Source organism: Exophiala spinifera, assembly GCF_000836115.1.
Source record: "Exophiala spinifera strain CBS 89968 unplaced genomic scaffold supercont1.4, whole genome shotgun sequence".
NCBI classification, from domain to species: domain Eukaryota; kingdom Fungi; phylum Ascomycota; class Eurotiomycetes; order Chaetothyriales; family Herpotrichiellaceae; genus Exophiala; species Exophiala spinifera.
Window position 1 is genome coordinate 2,016,879 of NW_015622516.1, and position 19,858 is coordinate 2,036,736.

The 19,858-nt window shown below is 50.4% G+C and overlaps 10 protein-coding genes across 10 annotated transcripts; 4 read left to right on the top strand and 6 right to left on the bottom strand.

Annotated features, from left to right (window-relative positions):
* Positions 1-183: 183 nt before the first annotated feature.
* Positions 184-3,314, bottom strand: PV08_05927 (uncharacterized protein; the record flags this gene model as incomplete). Its single annotated transcript, XM_016380266.1, has 10 exons — positions 184-385; positions 436-621; positions 681-1,515; positions 1,568-1,767; positions 1,817-1,847; positions 1,933-2,059; positions 2,113-2,185; positions 2,241-2,351; positions 2,422-2,951; positions 3,006-3,314. The coding sequence occupies 10 exons, from the start codon at positions 3,312-3,314 to the stop codon at positions 184-186; spliced, it is 2,604 nt and encodes an 867-aa protein (XP_016236093.1).
* Positions 3,315-4,146: 832 nt separating this feature from the next.
* Positions 4,147-5,736, bottom strand: PV08_05928 (uncharacterized protein; the record flags this gene model as incomplete). The annotated part of the gene is made up of 3 exons (XM_016380267.1): positions 4,147-4,302; positions 4,361-4,627; positions 4,681-5,736. The coding sequence occupies 3 exons, from the start codon at positions 5,734-5,736 to the stop codon at positions 4,147-4,149; spliced, it is 1,479 nt and encodes a 492-aa protein (XP_016236094.1).
* A 269-nt stretch (positions 5,737-6,005) lies between these two features.
* PV08_05929 (uncharacterized protein) lies at positions 6,006-6,347 on the top strand (the record flags this gene model as incomplete). Its single annotated transcript, XM_016380268.1, has 2 exons — positions 6,006-6,135; positions 6,184-6,347. The coding sequence occupies 2 exons, from the start codon at positions 6,006-6,008 to the stop codon at positions 6,345-6,347; spliced, it is 294 nt and encodes a 97-aa protein (XP_016236095.1).
* Positions 6,348-6,443: 96 nt separating this feature from the next.
* Positions 6,444-8,080, bottom strand: PV08_05930 (uncharacterized protein; the record flags this gene model as incomplete). Its single annotated transcript, XM_016380269.1, has 3 exons — positions 6,444-7,031; positions 7,085-7,478; positions 7,533-8,080. The coding sequence occupies 3 exons, from the start codon at positions 8,078-8,080 to the stop codon at positions 6,444-6,446; spliced, it is 1,530 nt and encodes a 509-aa protein (XP_016236096.1).
* A 536-nt stretch (positions 8,081-8,616) lies between these two features.
* PV08_05931 (uncharacterized protein) lies at positions 8,617-9,432 on the bottom strand (the record flags this gene model as incomplete). Its single annotated transcript, XM_016380270.1, has 1 exon — positions 8,617-9,432. One exon carries the CDS (start codon positions 9,430-9,432, stop codon positions 8,617-8,619), a length of 816 nt encoding a protein of 271 aa, XP_016236097.1.
* A 399-nt stretch (positions 9,433-9,831) lies between these two features.
* PV08_05932 (uncharacterized protein) lies at positions 9,832-11,495 on the top strand (the record flags this gene model as incomplete). The annotated part of the gene is made up of 2 exons (XM_016380271.1): positions 9,832-10,893; positions 10,959-11,495. 2 exons carry the CDS (start codon positions 9,832-9,834, stop codon positions 11,493-11,495), a joined length of 1,599 nt encoding a protein of 532 aa, XP_016236098.1.
* Positions 11,496-11,838: 343 nt separating this feature from the next.
* Positions 11,839-13,597, top strand: PV08_05933 (uncharacterized protein; the record flags this gene model as incomplete). Its single annotated transcript, XM_016380272.1, has 2 exons — positions 11,839-11,893; positions 11,955-13,597. 2 exons carry the CDS (start codon positions 11,839-11,841, stop codon positions 13,595-13,597), a joined length of 1,698 nt encoding a protein of 565 aa, XP_016236099.1.
* Positions 13,598-13,849: 252 nt separating this feature from the next.
* Positions 13,850-14,759, bottom strand: PV08_05934 (uncharacterized protein; the record flags this gene model as incomplete). The annotated part of the gene is made up of 2 exons (XM_016380273.1): positions 13,850-14,302; positions 14,388-14,759. The coding sequence occupies 2 exons, from the start codon at positions 14,757-14,759 to the stop codon at positions 13,850-13,852; spliced, it is 825 nt and encodes a 274-aa protein (XP_016236100.1).
* A 454-nt stretch (positions 14,760-15,213) lies between these two features.
* PV08_05935 (uncharacterized protein) lies at positions 15,214-16,724 on the top strand (the record flags this gene model as incomplete). Its single annotated transcript, XM_016380274.1, has 4 exons — positions 15,214-15,547; positions 15,642-16,084; positions 16,173-16,342; positions 16,412-16,724. The coding sequence occupies 4 exons, from the start codon at positions 15,214-15,216 to the stop codon at positions 16,722-16,724; spliced, it is 1,260 nt and encodes a 419-aa protein (XP_016236101.1).
* Positions 16,725-17,005: 281 nt separating this feature from the next.
* PV08_05936 (uncharacterized protein) lies at positions 17,006-19,456 on the bottom strand (the record flags this gene model as incomplete). Its single annotated transcript, XM_016380275.1, has 4 exons — positions 17,006-17,968; positions 18,021-18,272; positions 18,333-19,134; positions 19,197-19,456. The coding sequence occupies 4 exons, from the start codon at positions 19,454-19,456 to the stop codon at positions 17,006-17,008; spliced, it is 2,277 nt and encodes a 758-aa protein (XP_016236102.1).
* Between the last annotated feature and the right edge of the window lie 402 nt (positions 19,457-19,858).

A 19,858-nucleotide genomic window follows, 5' to 3' on the forward strand; every position in this document is an offset into this window, starting at 1 on the left:
CTCATAAGGGGGAGAATATCGGCGAAACCCTGTATCAAAGGTGTTACGATTCAGGATTGAAGATACAGGTGGGAGTTCTCACCATCATGGTCTGCTGAAGATCGAGGTTGTCCCTTTCTTGAAACGGAGACACGGCCAGTCGCATTTTATTTTCTTGCACTTCAGAAATGTACTGTTTGCACATCAGTCAACGCTGTACACATATGGACTTATGACGCTTTTACGTGCCCTCTCCACAGAATCAGTCTTGTCCACAATATACCGGAATATCGTGACTTCTTTTTCTTGGCCCAGCCTGTGGACTCGGTCCATAGCTTGACGCTCCAGCATCGGGTTCCAGCCCAATTCGACCAAGTGGACGTGGCTTGCAGCAGTAAGGTCGAGTCTGTTGCTGTCAGGATCTGTTCTCACGAAAAAGAGAGGTAGAGGACTTACCCAACAGCAGCGCTGCCTAGAGAAGCAAGGAGAATATGACAGGATGGGCCATATCGGAAGTCGTTGAGGGCTTCTTTCCTCTGTACTAGGGATTTGCTGCCGTCAATTCGTCGGTATTTTAGCCCTTGGTCACTCAATGCTATCTCAAGCAGGTCAAGCATTCTCGTCCAGCTTGAGAAAATCAGACTAGTGGAAGAAGACAACGTCAGTGGTGCGAATGTGGGAGCGATCAAACGTTTCTGTACCTCTTGACTGGCTTGCCACTTTCGTCATTCGGCGTTGAAGCTAGATGCCCCAGCAGTGCTTTGACTTTGGACGAGGGATGATATTCTCGAGGCCGGCTGATGCGCGAATTCCTCCCTTTGGCCGGCCGACTGTCATCGTAACAAATCGGACAGACAGGCCCATGTGAGTCAGTGTTCGTCGACGCACTGAGACATTTGTCGCAGACTGAATGTGAGCATGGTAAGAGCCCAACCGACATATCTCCATCGTGTGCACCGATGTCCTCGATTGGGCTATTACACAATTCACAAGTCTGGTTCTGGAGCAGGTCAGGGGGCAGAGTGTCGGCGGATCTCGCAGCATTTCCCAGCCATTCTTGGATTGGTCGAGGCAGCAAGTCAAGTCCATGGTTGCAGATCTGTCGAAGCCGCAAGAGGGTGGTGAAGTATGATGTGTCGAAGGGGGCCCAAGTGATACTGCGAATATAGCTTCTCTTGACGAGGTCGTACATGGCAGCTTCTCGATCATTCAGAACAACTGGAACATCATGTATGATCTTGGACGGAAGGCACAGTTCACTTTCGCAAGCAGCTTTCGTCCGCCTCAGACATATGCCCTTGATTAGCGTGTCGACTCTTGCCCAACCATGTGGTTTATCGATGTCCAGTGGTATGGGCAGGACCTTGTCAAATGTGGGCTTCTCATCGAAAGGAGTGATCCGAAGAAACGCGACAAGCGCTCCGAGGTCTTCCATGCTGTTCTGTATCGGAGTTCCAGTAAGACACCATCTGTGCCGAGCTTTGAGTGTATTCACGGCTCGGAACAGTTTCGAAGTCCGGTTACGAATAATGTGTGCTGGTACTTGGTGTTATTTAGGGTGAAAATCCGAGATGCACCGGAAACTTACCTTCGTCAAGTACAATCCGTCGCCAATCGTAACGATGGAGAGGCCCAGATGGACGATACTTGGTCGCTCTCAGATGATCTTGTCTCACTGTTTCATATGTAGTGAGTACTATGTCGCATGTTTGACGCAGCCCTTCCAGTTTCTCATGTCTGGATGTCCCATGGTAGGTCAAGAAAGAGATCGAGTCTTGCTTGAAGTGCCTATGTGCAGTGAGCACGTGTGATATCATTTCTTAGATGAACAACAAACCTGAGGATTTCATTCTCCCAATTCGGAAGGACTTCAACAGTTCAGTAAGCCGAGGTCACCGGAGCATCAAGTAAAGGACAGAATAAGACGATTGAAGGAGAGGAAAGCCACATTACCAGACTTTGGCGTGATTATCAATGTCGCATTTGCCAAGATCTCAGCAGTCTCTACTGGAGAGGAGCCGTTGTCAATCGATCCCGCTATCAAAGCTAGAGTGGTGAGGCTTTTCCCCAGACCCATATCCTGTGCCTATTGTCAGCGACTGAAAATCTTAATGGTAAGCTCTCGGAGTCTACGTCTGCAAGAAGGCCCCCAAGGGCCAGTGACGGTCGTGATTGATGAAATCTCCCATCCACAGTACATTGAAACCTTTGTCGTTCGTCAGCGGGTCTTGGATGCACGTAGGGATCTTTCAAGATATTACCTGGGATTACCTCTTCCGTCACGAATCTCCCTCCAAATTGTCGGAAATTCTGGGTTTGTTATGTTCCCACCCTCTTTCTCTACCATCATCGCCAGGGCTTTCCTTTGGTGGCTATGGGATAACAGTGTCAGTCTAGTCCCAATGGAGCCGAGTCGGCTTGTTAGAAATCCAAGATACATACGGTTTCAATTGCGTCACCATTCTGTTGCTCACATTGACTTCGCTGAACGACACTGGTCCAGTGGCAGAGTCCAGGACAGAATTGACGAGACTTTTTGTAGCAGGTTGAAGCTTTAGGACTATTGGGCTGTCGATGGGCAGACTAGTTTGTGAGGCATCGAATTCTGTGCCCGGTGGAAGTAGCCACTGGGGGTTATAGTAGGTTGTTGAGCGATCATAATCGTCTGGCTCCTGGAGAAACCAATAGTTCTCAGCAAGAAAGTCACCGATGGCTTCAGCGTCGTCACGATGACTATATATCACTACCCTCAGCGTGCAGTCAGCTCCAATTGAGACACAAGGTGTAACATTGTACCGCTCAGGCATTTCAGTGAACAGCATCGTCGCCTTCTCCGGGATAAGCCCAACGAGCTTGTTGGTCTCGCGTTGACGCAAAAGCACAATACGCCCCTGTACCTGAAAGGTCACCTCTGTGTGGCGTGCTTTCTTTTTACGATCTTGAAGGGACGCCGTGCACTCCCCAACTTCGATCTAGTTTCAAGTCAGGATCTAGAGCCGATAGGAAAGAATCGTGACATTGCTCACCATCCCCAAACATGTATCATATTTGTCAGACGTGTCTTTGCGTTCGAGGGAGCTCTCTGCAATGGGGCTTCCGGCTTGGTAGTTGGGAGAGGTGTCCATGGAATGCGAATCCTGGTCGACTTCCACGCTAGTGGAGTCAACCTCGAATATGGAAGTTGACGATCCTGAGCGATCGCTTCTGCTTCTTTTCGATGCCTTGTCCACGCCCAAAAATTGCCCATAGTGATTGTCGTACAGGGATGATGTTGGGTTCAAGCGGTCGTGGGTTCTTTTGGTGAAGAGCCTTTGTCGAGGGGCAGCCTCCTTCATCGCAGCAATTGGACAATTAAGTCAACGGTGGACTGCTCGATATCGCTAGAAGATTCCTGTTGTAGGAAGCTTCCAGTATGTACAGAGAGAAGGAGTACAGCAAAAGGCCACCTTCCGCGCAAAGAAGACCACGCGTGTTGTTGAATTCATCATCGGGCTGAAGCTCGGTTACCACACCAGTCAACTCGTCGACTGCCAAGCGTGGCGTTGACACTCGACTGCTGGAGAAAACGCCGATAGAGCGCCAGCGATCGTTAGTTGAGTAACTAACTAACTAGTGTTGCCGAGTGGGTAGACAAAGAGGCTGGTGAGGCTGAGCGTACCAATCTCGAGGCTCGGCCAAACAGGCCGGCTAGACCAACTCATTGGCTCAGCCTCTGAAACTCCCTATCAACGACATGGATAACAAATGCTACTGTAGGCCACAAAAGTACAAAGGTTGTTTGTCTCCCTCAGCTGTCAATACAAACGCGGTTTCTCCTCCAGGGTGGACTTAATATGGTCCGAATCCTCTTCCCGAATATCAGCAAATGTATGCCATCCCGATTCCAATGCTGAAACGTCTGATAACAATGAACATATTTCCCGTTCCCATCTTCTTCATCCAGGGATGGGCCGTGAACGGCACGACGATGCTAACTGCATTGCGCGCGAAGGTCACGTCGATGAACGCATCGGCAGAAAGACTCTTTACGCGGGGCAGGAGAAGGGGCAACCGAGCTTGGTAAGCTCACCCTCGCAGTCCACTCGTGCTACCACGCTGCAGGGGCTGAGGGGGTTTGACAGAATGAAAGCGTGAAATCTGAGAGACATGGTATGGTTCTACGATGTTCTAGAGACGCGCCCTTTTATTCTGGGCGGCGGCCAGGGCATTCATCTTGTCGTGAGCCCTGATGAATGTCTTGTAATTTGGGAACAAACCCTTCGGATCCCACTTTTCTCTTATCCCCAAGAACTTAGCCAATGCGGTATCGGAAAGTACCTTCATCTAAAAGGGAGTAAAGTTAGTTCTCTAGATCTCATGGCCAATTGATCGACAGACTTACATTAGCATCGTCATTGTTAACGTCGATCTCTGTTATGTACTGTCCAACGCTCACAGGCCATGCTTGGAAATACTTCTCACGCATGGGTTGCTGAATTGCGGGCTCTAGCTTGGGGTCGGTCCAACCTGTTATGGTCGAGATGTACAGGTCTTGAACCAGACTCAAAGCACCGTCCTCCTCATTGGGAAGGATATCACAGTGACACATGAAGACAGATGTTGTTCGTGTAGGGAATTCCGTCAGTGCAGGCTTTATGGTTGCCAATAACTAGATGTCAGGGTCAATGGAGGTCGGATTCATCGAGCAGCCGGGCAATTTACCTTCGGCAAAGGAACTGTTGGGTCGTTCATGATGCTGTTGATCTGCCATCGCTGGGTCTTATCATTGCCCAAGAACCCACGCTTACGGTCGAAGACTTCTTGAAAAGTTCTCCTCTCAACGGGTCTCATCTCAATGAGCTGTTGACGAACCCCTAAGGGGATCTTATCATAAGCGCCCAGCAACGTCTTGGCCTCTCTCATTGTGTCGGCATAACAAAGCAAGTTCAAGGTCAGGACAAGCTTGGCACCGGCTGGGATCTCATCTGTCGTGTAACTCTGGTCGTACTTCTCGGGATAGTCGATGGTCAGATTGAGATCGGTGCCATATTTGGGAGTATCACGGCCTCGTTCAACGGCCCATGTCATCAACTCCTCGTACTTGTCTCCTAGCTCGAACTTGAATATTCTTTCCCACATGGTGGAGGCTGGTATTGTTCGGCACCAGAAACGAGTGACCACGCCGAAAAATCCCAGTCCACTGCCTCTCGCAGCCCACCAGAGATCTTCATTCTCGGTTGGACTTGCAATGACCGTTTGACCGTCCGGGACTACGATCTCCATCTTGTTGATCCAAGTCTGGTTGGTCGCACCCCAACCTCGCAAGAACCACCCTTGTCCACCGGCAAGAAGGAATCCAGCGGCACCGACTGTCGGTGCATGGCCGTGTGGAAAGAACCTCTTGATCTCGCCCAGCTTCTTGGATAGCTCTTCGGTCCGCACGGCGGGCCCAAAGCAAATCTCGTGGGATTTCGGGTTGTACTCAATATGGCGATTTAGATTGATAGTATCGATGAGGATGCCGTCTTGGATTAGGTTTCCCATGTTCATAATGTGCCCTGAAGAACGAATGCCGACATTTGTATTCAGGTCAGCAGCTCGCTTTAGTGCGATGCAGACGTCCTCTGGAGAAGTCACGATGTGTATCTCGCGTGGGTACCGTTCTGGGGTGGCTGCCGTAGGATTGTTGCGTCTGCAGCGGTCATATTCCTCGCTCCCTCGGAAAAGAACCTTGGAGGAGTACGAAGGCGTGGTTGTATATCTGGGTTTAGCTGCCATAATGGTCTTAGACTGGGGAGTCGCTCGTTGTGAGAAATGAGATGGTAAAAACCCAGCACAGGTAATTGAATGTGTTCAATAAACATAAGGTGGGGTCCTACAGTAATCTCACATAGTTCCTTTCCCATGATTAAGGTTACAGACATTTAGGCTCGAGGTATCGTGAGCGGAACGCCGGAAACGGTTCCGACCACACCACCCGAGGATAACAACCGGAAAGGAGGAGCATGTATGTCTAGAAGTCATGGAGAAGACGGAGATACTCGTGGATGGTGGCTTTCGGAGAGGTTCTGATGCGGTCAAGGCCACCTGCTTGGGAGCATCCACCACGGGTATTTGACCGACCGTTCATGTATGCACTACACTATGGAGACGAAGGCATCAAGCACGCTGTCGAGAGTAAGTGTTGGATTTCTCCTAACATTCTGTTGCTAACTCACCGATCAGTTATAAAGGGTGAGATTGAGACTACGATGCGTCTTTCCGGCATAAATGATCTCATGCACGACGTACACTCTGACTTCGTGAATACTGCAGAGATTGACCATCTTGTACCAAGCATTAAACATCCATATGCCCAAAAGGCGGTGCGGTCAACTGCAAAGTTATAGTGGCACTAGACCAGAAACTAGTTACCGGTGTCTGTGAGCATTTATGTGATTGATCCTCTTGTGACTAGAACTTTGAGATGACGGCTGGTCAAAGTATTACTCCATCCATGTGACCGCCTTGCTGTAGAGGAACTCTTCGAGCCCTTGATAGCCATTGAACCGACCGAAGCCACTCTTCTTGACCCCGCCGTGAGGTAAAGCAAACTCATCATGTACGGTCATCGAGTTGATATGGACCGCACCAGATTCGATACCTTCCGCCACGCGAAAGCCTGCTCGTAGATCTTCAGTATATACCGAGGCCGACAGACCGTATTCAGTGTCGTTTGCTAGCTCCAGAGCCTCTTTTTCTGTTTCGAAAGTAAAAATCGAGACACTAGGCCCGAATGATTCGGTTCCATACAAGTCCATACTCTCGTCTATGTTTGTCAAGACGACCGGAGTCATTTTCGTTTTCAGGCCTCCTGCTAAGTCTGTATCGCCGTACAGGGGCTGTGCACCCTGCGAAAGTGCACTGTCTACAAGGCTGCGGTTTCTCTCTGCTGAAGCCTCTGTCACCAACACAGGAGTCGTTTCAAGCGTACCAAACATCTGCTTGACCGTTTCCTGCAGTATCTTTTTAAATTCGTGGGCGATGGAGGTATGGACAATAATTCGTTCCGTGGACATGCATATCTGGCCAGCCTAAAGTCCTCATTAACTCGTCCAATTGTGCTTAGCAAAAGGGTGTGACTTACATTGAGGAAAGCCCCCAAAGTGCATTGCACAGCAGCGTTCTTCAAGTCGGCGTCTTTCAAGACAATAGCGCTCGCCTTGCCTCCAAGCTCCATTAACACAGGCTTCAAATGCCTACCAGCGCTTGACGAAATGACACTTCCAACTTTTGAGCTGCCGGTGAAGTTGATTTTCTTGATCAATGGGTGACTGATCAATTGCTCAGTTACCGCTGCGGCATCAGAAGGTCGGTGGAAGATGGTGTTGAGAACACCATCGGGTAGACCAGCTTCCCGAAATACGTCCGAGAAGGCCCAGTAGCAACGTGGTGAGAGCTCAGGCCCTTTGAGAATGGTGGTATTGCCTGTGGCTATTGGGAAGGTGATGGCGCGTAGTCCAAGATGATACGGAGCATTCCTGGAACTCGCGTATCAGCGATCTTGGTCAGCCTCGCAGAGCGACTGTACTTACCAGGGTGCAATACCCAGAACGACCCCATAAGGTTTCTTCAGAACCATGGCGCGCATATCCTTGTGAATGGAAACTGGGATTTCCCCAGTCACAGCGCCAGCAATTCTACCAGCCGTATCCTTCAGCCCTTCGATCGCCAACCCAATGATAAAGTCCTGATAGTGCTTGCTGGCTCCAATCTCTTCGTGGATGTAAGTTGCCATTTCTTCTTTCCGTTTGTTAAAAATATCAGCTGCTGCGAGAAATATGTCTCTTCGCTCTGATGGTTTTGTTGCTGACCAACTTGGGAACGCTTTCTGTGCGGCTTCCACAGCACCAACGACCTGCTGAGTTGAGACCGTTGAGCATTGTGATATTTCTGCACCATTCAGACATCCAATGACTGGGAACGTCTCTTCTGTTGTAACATCCTTGCCATTGATTATCAGTGGCACGGTATGAAGATATCGAGGTCTTGTGCCACGTATTCTTGGGTGGGTTTTGGCGACCACGTGGTAGTTTTGAGGTCGCCATAGGCGGCAGCTTGATACTCTTCTGGTGGTGGTCATAATGCTTCGGGAGCCGAAGTGTGCAATGAATTGAACGCAGAATGTATATCTATCTCGGTCTTGTTAATGAACAAGTCTAAGTCTGGTTGGGTAAACTACTTCATTTCGTCTAGCCAAAATGTAACCCCGTCGAAGCTACAAGACTATCATGAGACTGCTTCACAGCCGAAGCTGACATCCCGTCCCCCGGAATCTGCTCTGTGCACAGGTTGACCTGGCGCCCGAAGCTCTCACTTGGAGCCAGCATTGCAATATCCGTCATTGGCGGAACTTCCTATGTCGCAACAGGAATCTGGATTCCGATCTACTAAAATCTCACTAGGCCAAATTGGGGTTGTCTAACCAACTGGGGTAGGTGGCCCAATGTGGATTAGTGTCAGGCTGAGGTGCTCTTCAGGATTGTGCTGACGAAACCTCAATCCAGCCCAGGCCCGATGGCTAAGTACCGTCCATAATGATAAAGTCACCGCGTTGCAGCCTCAATGTCTGCGTCCCACTGAGTTCTGCTCATGTCATGTCGAGTCGATAGTTGATACTCAAGCTTTCTTCTGTCTCTCGAATCCATTCCATCTGTGGAAACTATCGACGAAAATACCTAAAGCATCGAACATTCTGCCCACACTTTGGTTGACCAGGTCGTCTAGGTCCTTGGGTTGAGTGTAGAAAGCCGGTACTGGAGGAAAAATGGTTGCTCCAGCTCGTCTCAAAGTGAGCATGTTGTCCAGGTGAATGTCACTGAGAGGCGTCTCTCGCACGACCAGCAGTAGCTTGCGCCCCTCCTTGAGACTCACATCACCGGCACGCGAGATTAGATCATCGCAGAAGCCGATCCGAATAGCCGCTAGGGTCTTCATACTACAGGGCACAATGACCATTCCGTCGTGTTGAAATGACCCAGATGCTATTGGTGCAGAGAGGTCTTTTGCTGTGTAGCTTGCGGTCGCCAGGCTTCGGATGTGGGACTCGGAGAGGTCAGTCTCATATTTGAGAGTGGCCATAGCCCATTTGCTGATGACAAGATGTGTCTCAATATTAAGTCGACGCATCATTTCGAGCATGCGAATGGCGTAGATGGCACCTGTGGCTCCAGTAATTCCCATAACGATCCTTTTGGGCCGAGGTGGCATCAGCGATACAGCCTCGTCAATAACTTCGGGGGTGGGAAGAGCTACGGCTGCTTCGTAGGAGAGCTGGGCTTTTAGACTGGAAATTTCGCCCTTTCCTTGAACTTTAAAGTCGTGCAATTGCTGTTTAACGGAGGAACAGCGCATATAACGCTTCGTAAATGTTGCTTGTATAGCAAAGTGGGCATTTGCCCGAACGAATGATTTTAGGGCGTCTATTTTGAACATCGCCGGAAGTATTGAAGGATTGAAGTGAAGTTGTAGTTGTGAGAATCAAATGGTGGGTATCTAGCGTGAAGCATACCATATAGCAAACTCAAGTGACAACACTAGAGTTTACTGTTAGCCTGTTGCGACGCGAGGCTGGAACTGCTTAGAGATCACCTTTTTGAATCGCCCATATCTTTGATCCACTCAAGGGCTTTGATCAAGATAAAGTCCTCCACTTCTAGTTATGCTGCGAATACGGAACCGATTCCGGATGTACACAGGAAGCGTCCCTTCTCCATTTTAGCTAGCTCTTTCGCATCTATCATCACGTTGATCAGAATTTCCTGCGCTTCAAGTGAGAAAGAACACACACACACTTCTTCATGCCGACAAGTAACCACAGACATTGGATGTGATATGCCATCCGAAACGCTCTTGAGATCGATCGGACGGCCAAAAATGATTTCCGGATACCTCCACTCTGCATCTTCAGCAACTTCAGAGCCAAATCCATCTGCAGCATTGACAGACTTTCGCTCCTTTATTGAGCTTCTTCGTCACGATGACGACCTGGTAGAGATCAATCGAGAAGTGGACCCACATTTAGAGGTGGCCGCTATTGTGCGGAGGGTCAGTGAGCTGAATGGCAAAGCACCGCTCTTCAACAAGGTCAAAGGAGCCAAAAATGGGTTGTGGAGGATGTTCGGTAATGCTGCAAGTCTAAGAAAGAGCGAGAAAGAGAGGTATGGTCGGCTTGCAAGAACTCTTGGACTTCCAACGGACGCGAGTTGGAAGGATATAGGAGAAAAGACCCAAGCCGCGAAGGCTTCCAAGTTATTGAAACCCAACATTCTGCCATGCGGGCCTTGCAAAAAGAACAAAATGTTTGGCCACGAAATCGATCTGCACCAGCTTCCTGCTCCATACCTGCATCTGGGCGATGGCGGAAAGTATTTGCAAACATATGGCGTCCATATCTTGCAGACCCCCGATGCCTCGTGGACCAATTGGTCCATATTTCGAGGCATGATTCACGACAGCAAACATCTAGTTTGCTTGGTTGGCAAAGGACAACACAATCAGATCATTCGCGAGAAGTGGAGGGCGGAAGGCAAGACGGAAATCCCCTGGGCTCTTGCTTTCGGAGTGCCTCCAGCTCTCAACTTCGTCGCCGCTCTGCCAATCCCCGAGAACGTCTCAGAGGCGGAGTACGTCGGTGCACTCACGGGAAAGCCTTTAGACCTCGTCAAATGCGAGCTTAGTGATCTGCTTGTTCCAGCACACAGCGAAATCGTCTTCGAAGGTGTCACTTATCTCGACGAAGATAAGAAGGGAGTCGAGGGCCCGTTCGGAGACTACCTGGGATTGATCTTTGACGATGATAAACACCCCATGCCTCTCTTTAGGGTGGATGCAATAACCTACAGAGATGATGCTATCATGCCAATCTCAGTCCCTGGAAGGATCACAGACGAGTCGGTGAGTTCCAGGCTGCATCGATCTAGGGAATCGGGTGTAAAACTTGAGCTGACTGTCAATCTTAGCACACAACAGGAGCACTCGCTGCAGCTGAGCTGCTCCAGTTTTGTAAGGAGCGCGGTCTGCCCGTTCTCGACGCAAACGCTCCTCTCGAGACACACGGGACTTGGTGTGCACTTACGATCGACACGGAAAAACTAAGGTCACTTAAGACGAACTCTAAGGACTTTTGCAGCATGCTGGGGAATGTCCTCTTTAACCAGAAGAGCTCGATGCTCATCAACAGAATCATCCTCGTGGGGGAAGATGTCAACATCTATGACCTCAAGGACATTATTTGGGCACTGGCAACGAGATGTCGCCCAGGCGTGGATGAATACGTGTTTGAGGATGTCCCAGGCTTTCCTCTGACTCCTTACCTGTGTTATGGCAGAGGAAAAGACTCCAAGCGTGGAGGAAAGGCGATCCAGGATTGTGTGATGAAAGTGGAGTATGAGACCGGACGGCGATTCAGGACGGTCGACTTCGAAACGTCGTATCCTGAAAGTGTCAAGGACAAAGTAAAGTCTACGTGGCGGGAAATGGGCTTCGATGAGGCGTAATGCAGATGACAGTCAGTGAGTGTCGGCCCGCAACCGTAATCACCAATAGCATTTTGGGGCTGTATCGGAACTTCCTCAGGAATGATCCAGGGCATTTCCGGGCGTCGAAGCTTCGGCTCGGCTCCACAGTTTTGGTGGCGTTCCTAGCACTCATCTCGCACGGTCCGCTCTCAAGTTAGATAACATGCGATACGGGCGCCAGAGGCCGATAAGGAATCACAGAGCATGAAGCTCACGACCAGAGAACTACTAGTAGAGGTCTTGTAGGACTCTTCAGTCTTCGGTAGTCTGTTACATGGAGTTCCACCTCTCAACAAAAATTTCAAGGAACACTTAAGGAATCATGGGCGACGCAGCAGCAGTAAGCAAATCTTACGACCTTGTGGTCATTGGCGCTGGTCAGTGGAATTACAACATAGATCATGTCGCAGCTTCAAGCCACTGACAGTTGATACACAGGCTGGTATGGGCTTGGAGCCGCCAAACCGTACATTGAATTACACCCAACTGAAAAGATTCTGATCCTTGAAGCGGAATCCAGTTGCGGTGGAACATGGTCCAAAGACCGACTGTACCCAGGGTTGAAGTCAAATAACCTATGGGGATCATATGAATTCCCAGACTTCCCCATGGTAGAGGAAGTGTACGGTGTATCAGAGGGCCAGCATATTCCAGCGGCAACGCTGCATCGCTACCTTACCGACTTTGCGAAGAAGTTCGGCATTTATGAGCGAACGCGCTTCCAGACTAGAGTTGATGCAGTGGAAGCAGCCGCCAACGATGAATGGTTGCTGCATATAACGGATACCTCAAGCTCAGTCAGCGAGATCCTCCAGACCAAGAAGCTGATTGTGGCCACCGGGCTGACCTCTCAACCAAATATGCCTTCTTATCCTGGGGAGGAAAACTTCAAAGCACCTTTCTTCCACGCCAAAGAGTTCTGTGCACGGGCAGATTTGGTCAATACCTGCAAGCGAGCAACGGTAGTGGGAGCAGGCAAATCTGCATTTGACGTGGCGTATGCATTCGCCACCGACGGCAATGCTCAGGTCGACCTGATCATCCGCCCTGCCGGTCAGGGCCCCGTCTGGATCTGTCCTCCGTACGTGACACCACTGAAGAGGAAGATGGAAGAGCTGCTCTCCACACGCGCCTGTACCTTCATGAGCCCATCCCCATGGCAGGGAGAGGACGGGTTCTCTGTTGCGCACAGCTTCCTCCACAAGACAGCCATAGGAAGATGGATCGTCAACAACTTCTGGAATCAGATCAGCTCCGAGGTCATTGAGGCACACGGCTACAACGACGACCGGGAATTGTTCAAGTTGAAGCCATGGTACAGTGCCATGTGGACCGGCAGCGGTGTCGGTATTCACAACTACCCGACCAATTTCTTCGATTTGGTCAAAGAAGGCAAGATTCGCGTGCACATAGCCGACATCACCAAGCTCGAGAACACCACGGTCTACCTGAGCAGCGGTGAGGAGGTTGAGACCGATGTGCTCATCTGTGCCACTGGCTGGAAGAAGATCTCGGAGAACCTCAAATTTATAAACTTCAACAACGGTCTGCCCTTTCCGGCTGCAGAAGTTGAACGCCTCTCCAAAGACGCCGACAACCAAGTCCGCGAGATGTTTCCAGGACTCAAAGACCAACCAGTTCTTCGGTTCCAAGCAAAGCCCGAAGAACCATTGAGAAACTACCGGTTCATTGTACCCTCAACGGCCGTGTTTAAGAGAAATATCGCGTATGCTGGTATGGTTTCAACGGTCGTCACCTCGACCTTCTCGTCTGTCCAGGGTCTTTGGATCTCTGCATACCTGGACGGAAAGCTCAAGAGAGCTCCGAAGACGGAAAGCGAGGTCACAAAGGAGATCTTGCTGCACACGCAGTTCGAAAAATGGAGATATCCTTGTGGGTATGGTGCCAGTTTGCCTGATTTCGCGTTTGATTCACTTCCTTACGTTGACCTTCTTGTCAACGACCTGGGTTTAAAAAATCATCGTAAATCTTCGCCGATATTGGAGGTTCTGGAAGCGTATAAACCAAAGGATTATAAAGGGTTGGTGGATGAATGGGTTGAATTGTATGGGAAAAGATAAGCTGGAGCTTGAGCTTGAACTAAAGGATGAGGTGTAGGAGTTGCTGGCGAATCGAGATGTTCAGTCGAGTTTCAGTTAGGGCAGTCAGTACGAAATATGTTCGGATGTTTTTAAGACCCTCAACCAAAGAAAATCAGATATAATACCACGCTACTTTCCTGCCTTTGTTGTCCCAGAGACACTCTCAGTGCATTACATGAAGTTAAAACACTCTTGACATATTGAGATTCCAAACCGTTGGATTTAATTAGTCTACATATAGTATATCAACCCATCAATCGTTCCAGCATGCAATCCTCCTGTGATGGGAATGTCCACAGAGGTCGTGAACCTAGACGCGTCACTCAGAAGATAAATGATGGCCCCAGTCAAATCGTTCTGGTTGCTCAATCGTTTCAGCGGTGGCGAAATCTCCATTTGCTCTGCTTCCTGCGGGCCCTTTGACGCCTTCACTCTTTGCAGCATTTCTGAGTCGACAAAGCCAGGAGATATAGTGTTGACGCGGATCTTATGCGGTGCCAACTCGACACCGAGAGCTTTCGAGAGCATGAAAACACCGCCTTTCGACATGTTGTACGCCGCCATGCGATGTCCCGGGATGGCAATGTGTGCTGTTTGCGAAGCCAGAAGGACCATGCTACCGCCGGTGCCTTGCTTGATCATTTGCTTTGCTGCAAGTTGGCAGCTGAAGAATAGACCCCGGCACTGCGACATACGTCAGTCCTTGTTAGCTTTTGGTTGTCCAGTGGACTGCAGAGACAACCATTTTGGGCCTGACTATAAAACTCACGTTGATTTCTTGAATGCGGGTAAACTCCTCCCACGTCTGATCGACAAAGGGTTTGTCAATAGCAATTCCTGCCGCTGGCACCAAGCCGTCTATGCTTCCCAACCTCTCGATGGCTGTCGCAAAAGCAGCGTTCAAACTCTTTTGATCGGTTACATCAGTCTGGATGTAATAGGTCTTTGCTCCAAATTTCTTCGATAGAGTCTCAAACTCGTCCACGGGCTTGTTCTGTACGTCCAATATCGCTACATTGCCGCCCATCTCGCAAATGGCTCGTGCAGCAGCGAAGCCGATACCCTGGGCACCTCCTGTAATGACATAGTTACGACCTCGGAGTTCAAAACTCGGGCGTACGTCTTCGAGCGGCGGTGCCATCTTGAGCAGGAAAGGATAGTAGCTCGAGGCGCGAGACACGAGATTCGACTCCTTAGCACACAGTTTCTCCTTACGCCGTCCTGGTGGTATTTGGGCTATCATAATCACCTCGAAGTTAAAATTCCTAGGAACAGTCGGATAATGTTCACGGTCATTCCGCTACCCGACGAAACTTTGATTGTCGGAGCGCACACCTTGTCGATCTTCGGAACTGCGGAACCGTTCAGCGGTACGTAGTCTCCAGCGGGCGCAGGTGGAGATCATCAAAGCTTGATACGCTGGACCTACACCCGCGGTCCACGAGTGCATATTGACATGGAACACGAACATCTTTCTGGCAATTGATGCAAACAGAGTTGAAAATGCTTGCTTCGTCGGCGAAATCGAATCGACGTAAAACCACTCCCCCAGAAGACCGCACGTCCTAGCATATCAAATTCTCAGCAAGCTCATCATGGGTAAGTACAACGACATCACCAAACCTGCTCCGCCTTTACCAAGCCCCAACTTGAGGGAGCTAGAACCCGGCGTCTCGCTCCTATGGCCTCTGAGTCGCAGGGGGTATGGACCTGGGCTCATTGTTCTCACAACGGACACCGATGACCCACTGGCCATCAAGGACGGGGTCCCCTCACATCTGGTCAAGTGGGCCGAGGAGGGATACGCGGTTGTGGGGATAGAGGAGAGGGCGTTTTCGTCTTCTCGCGCCTCGATGCTACTCGCGCTCGCGGTTGATGCTTTGGCACACTGTGAGAAATGCGACCCAAAGGGCACAATCGGCCTCGTTGGTGGGTTTTTGTCTCCCCATATAACACCCCCCGTTGCTCATGTTATCATCGCGCGTGTGCTGACCAGATGTCTATGTCTCTATCCCGGTCTTAGCCTACATCCCAACGCTCTGGAACAAGATAGCACCCGCCGTGGCAAATGCACCAGAGGTTGTGGCTGCGATCACATACGCCAACGCTTCAGATGTATCCGCCGGCCTGGCATGGGCTGGCGAGGTACCACTGTTGCAACAAATCACGGGCACCGATGGCCCGAGAGACTCTAAGAAGCAAGCTGATGATAGCCCACGACCTTACTACTACCCTGACATCAAGTCGTATGAATTTGCGACCCCGTTTTCCCCTTCGTTCCATTACAATAGGGAAGCACTCTCCCATACCCGGAACCTGACTTTCCTCAAGCCTCTCATGGGAGGGCCGTATTTCGACCTAGAGACCATCTGGGACGAACACACCTATTATGAATTTACGGACCGCTCGGTTGAGCACACCATGAGCACCATGGTCCAAGAGCCTTATGTGAACCACGTACCGACGGTGAGTGGCTCTGCGATATTGTTTTAAGAGCCGTTGGGGAATATAGTCTCGGCTAGTTGAGTCTCTGACCTTTTTGTCGATTTCCCAGATGACGGGAGGAATCGGACGCACGGCTCTGACCTCATTCTACCGTAACAACTTCATCTTCAACAACTCCCTCGACACCGACCAGGAGCTTCTGAGTCGGACGATTGGCATAGATAGGATCGTCGATGAGTTTCTGTTCAAGTTCACCCACGACAAGGAACTGGATTGGTTGTAAGTGAATGGCCACCCTTGTCGATGCAATGTAATGAAGACCGCCGCTGACAGGTGGGCCACACATAGTCTGCCTGGTGTCCCTCCGACGTTCAAGAGAGCAGAAGTGCCGTTCCATGCCGTCGTGAACATCCGAGGCGACAGGTTGTACCATGAGCACATCAACTGGGATCAAGGCACGGCCCTGAGACAACTAGGTCTCATGCCGGAGTACTTGCCGTACCCGTACCCGCTCGCAGAGGCAAACGGGAGTACCCCAGCAAGTGGGAAGCAGTTCGAGTACAAGGTCCCTGTGGGAGGGTTGGAGATCGCCGAGAAGATGAGAGAGAGAAACTCGGTCCCGTCGAATGAGATGATGAAGTATCAGGTGAGGGAAGCATAGGGGATGAATAGGAGCCACAAGATATAGGAACAAAGCCTCGACTTCACAGTTGCAGTAACATATCCTTCTATGGCTCGTTTGCTTTGCTTTCGCTTGCAGAAATACAAACACAGAGCCTTCTTCGCCGCGCCTCGCTCCTCGTTGCTCAATAAGCCGTCGTGCGTAATTCGACGGCCAGAAGAAATCATCAAAAGGCACGCCAGGGCCAAACCATGCTATCGAGCCGGTGACGACAGGATTTGCTATTCATGCGGCCAAAGCCACCTAGATACTCAACCGTTTCAAAACCCAGAAGAGCCATCCAACAGGAGACAATTCGCAAGCTCGCCGGACGGCCAGTCGTAATCTGAAAACTCAAAATTCGCATTGAACGCACTATCACCTGGGCTCGCTCCGAACATGGGGTTCCAAAAGTCAGAAAATGCAGAAGCCATTGTGACAGGCTGTAACTCCCCGTTACGAGTCTGCCCCAGACCTTGTTGCGCCGTCGGTAGTTGCTCTGGCACCATTGGTCCCTGGCTGAGAGGGTAAGGTATCTGCTGCATGACCCCTGGGTCCGGCTGGATAAGATGAGCTGGGCATTCATCGTTGGAGAGAAAGCCCACTCGGAGAAGTGGTTCTTTGATCGTGGTCAGCCGTTTGTGTAGTTTACGCGAAGAGATCGACAGGCCAACATATGATTGAGACAGATCCAGAGCCTTCCAGAAGTTTTTGTTGACTTTGGTCAAGAAGTCGTGGGGGAGGCTCGGAGAGATGGCTGCCCGATTTTGTGCCGTGTGCACGAGAAGGAGGAAAAGCAACGCACATGCTCCGGCCAAGAAATGTTGGAGAAAGGGGTGTTGAGTTCTGTAGATGTTCGTAGTCCGATCCAAGACGGAGAGGATGTTGATCGAATCGGTAATAAAATCCAGTGCCGGCGCGATGTGTCTCTTGCTTGCATCGGTGGCAGAATCGGAGAGGAAAAACGGTCGCAGAAGAATACTTCGGACCGAATTGGCTCGGAGATATAGTATGATAGTCCACGAAGGAGGTCGAGTCGAAGGCATGCTTTCCCACATTGACGGATCGGCGAAGTTGTGATTTTCAAGGAACCTCTTTCTCCACTGTTCAATCAGGAAGTTCGTAACTTCAAAGGAATCATCGTCCGTGTAGGCTTCTCCTTTCGCGGCTTTTGAAATTGGCTCATTGAATTTGTGGCTCATGAACGTGAAGGTCATCATGGACTTCATATATGGGACCTTTACCTGGAGTAGAAGACGTTAGCAAAACTCTAGATATGGTGAGTGCCTGACGAACTGCAGAGACGATGGCAGCATCAAAATCGGATTCCTGAAAGTTGTTGGGAAGCCCAGCTGCCGCACTCCATTGACGATCTAGCACGAGGATGCTGCATGACAAGTTGACGACCGCAGTCCGTTGATCATCGCTCTCGAGACAATGTTGAGACATTTCCTGATTGTGCAGTCCTAGTTCCATGGCCATCCGACCTGCAAGGCCGCACATGCGCCAGGCAAGACGTATCGCAGCCTTGAAAAAATGATGAATGCCCTGCAAATACTGATTAGTATCACTGTGCTGACCGTAATGGAAGGTGGTTTCGACACTCACCACAAGAAGGATAATGCTGACTTGCTTTATATCTTCTGTAGTAGACGCTAATTTGGATTTGATTATCTCTGAGCAGTTGTCGTAAATCGTTTTGTCTGCGTCTGAAGACGACCCGGACTCAGCGCTCAGAGCAATCGCGATTGCCAAGTTCACCATAAGTAGGTCATCTTCGTCTATGGGAGTGTTGTGGCTCGTCATCATGCTTCTCTCAGAATCGGACCGACTGTAATATGTCTCGATCTTCTTGATCAGTTCTTCGATGTCACATATCGGATGCAGCTCCCCAATAACATTGTTGTAAACGCGCAAAAGTCTGATAGCTTCTGGCAAAGGTATCATGTTCCTGAATCTCAGCAATGATGCTTGATGTGTTTGTTCTGAAGGCCGTTGCAGGTACATGGGGCTTTCGCTTGCTTGGCTGCTGTTCTGATCCTGCTCGTCATCGATGCTAGGAGCCATTGTTTGTCTCGATTTCACCCCGGTCATTGCCTCATGTTGCATTTTCCTCTGTGCGGCATTCAGACTATACTCTGGACTGGTCGGCCCACAAAAGACATTCATGGCGCGTCTTGAAGGACGAGTATTGCTTCCAGAATCGGTTGTTGGGGATAGTGCGCTACTGTTAGGGAATTCAATCATGGCCGGTGGCTCGGAAGAAGGCATAGTTCCGTGCACTCCTGGTTCTCCAGGTCTCCGCGTCAATTCAGGAGCTAACATGTCGCTGGACATTTTCATATGCGCAACAAGAGCATTCAGTTGTCCTTGCATGTTTGCTACAAGTTCTCCCAGGGAATCCAGCCGCCTTCACAACGAAATGACCAATCAGTTGCACCGTTTTTATTTCGTGACAGAGACTCAACTCACTCTGACCCATTCTCACGAGGATCACGACCCGCCTGCTGCGTGTGACTGCCGGAGATGTGAGGCTGCTCATTTCGATTCTCGTCGAGATTGAGCGTATAGTGGCATTGAAAGGAACGACCGAGACAGTACTCGCAAGGTCTGCGTCCGTTGCACCGGCCCTTTCTCTTGCGGCAAGTATCGCAAGCTCGCGGGGTATAAGGCGCGCGCTTCTTGCTTGGCTCAGTAGTCGCCTGCGACATGTTTCTCTTCTCTGGAGGCATGGCTGTCGTAATTATAACAGTGGCCTAAGATCGAGTCTGGGGACCTCGACGACCTGGGCCACACAGGTAGTGAAGGGATTTGTTTCGAGCGTTCCCACCCTTCCGAGATATAACCCATGCAGTCGCAACGGCGGACGGGTGCACTGGAGGAGAGATAAAGGGCAGCTCGAGCTGTTGGCGATAAGAAGGACGGCAGAGCTAAACCCGGCACAGAGAGATAAGCGTGGATACAGGGGGCTCGGACGCGGGGTGCTTAGCTTGCTGGCAATTCATTGCGTGGTGTCGCCTATCACTAGGTAGGGAGGATGGGATGAAGGGCATCTAGAGGGCCACAAAGGGCACTTATGATGCCTAGAGAGAGCCTACAGCGGCCTAAAGCCGGGGCTGGAGCTGGCCGGCGTG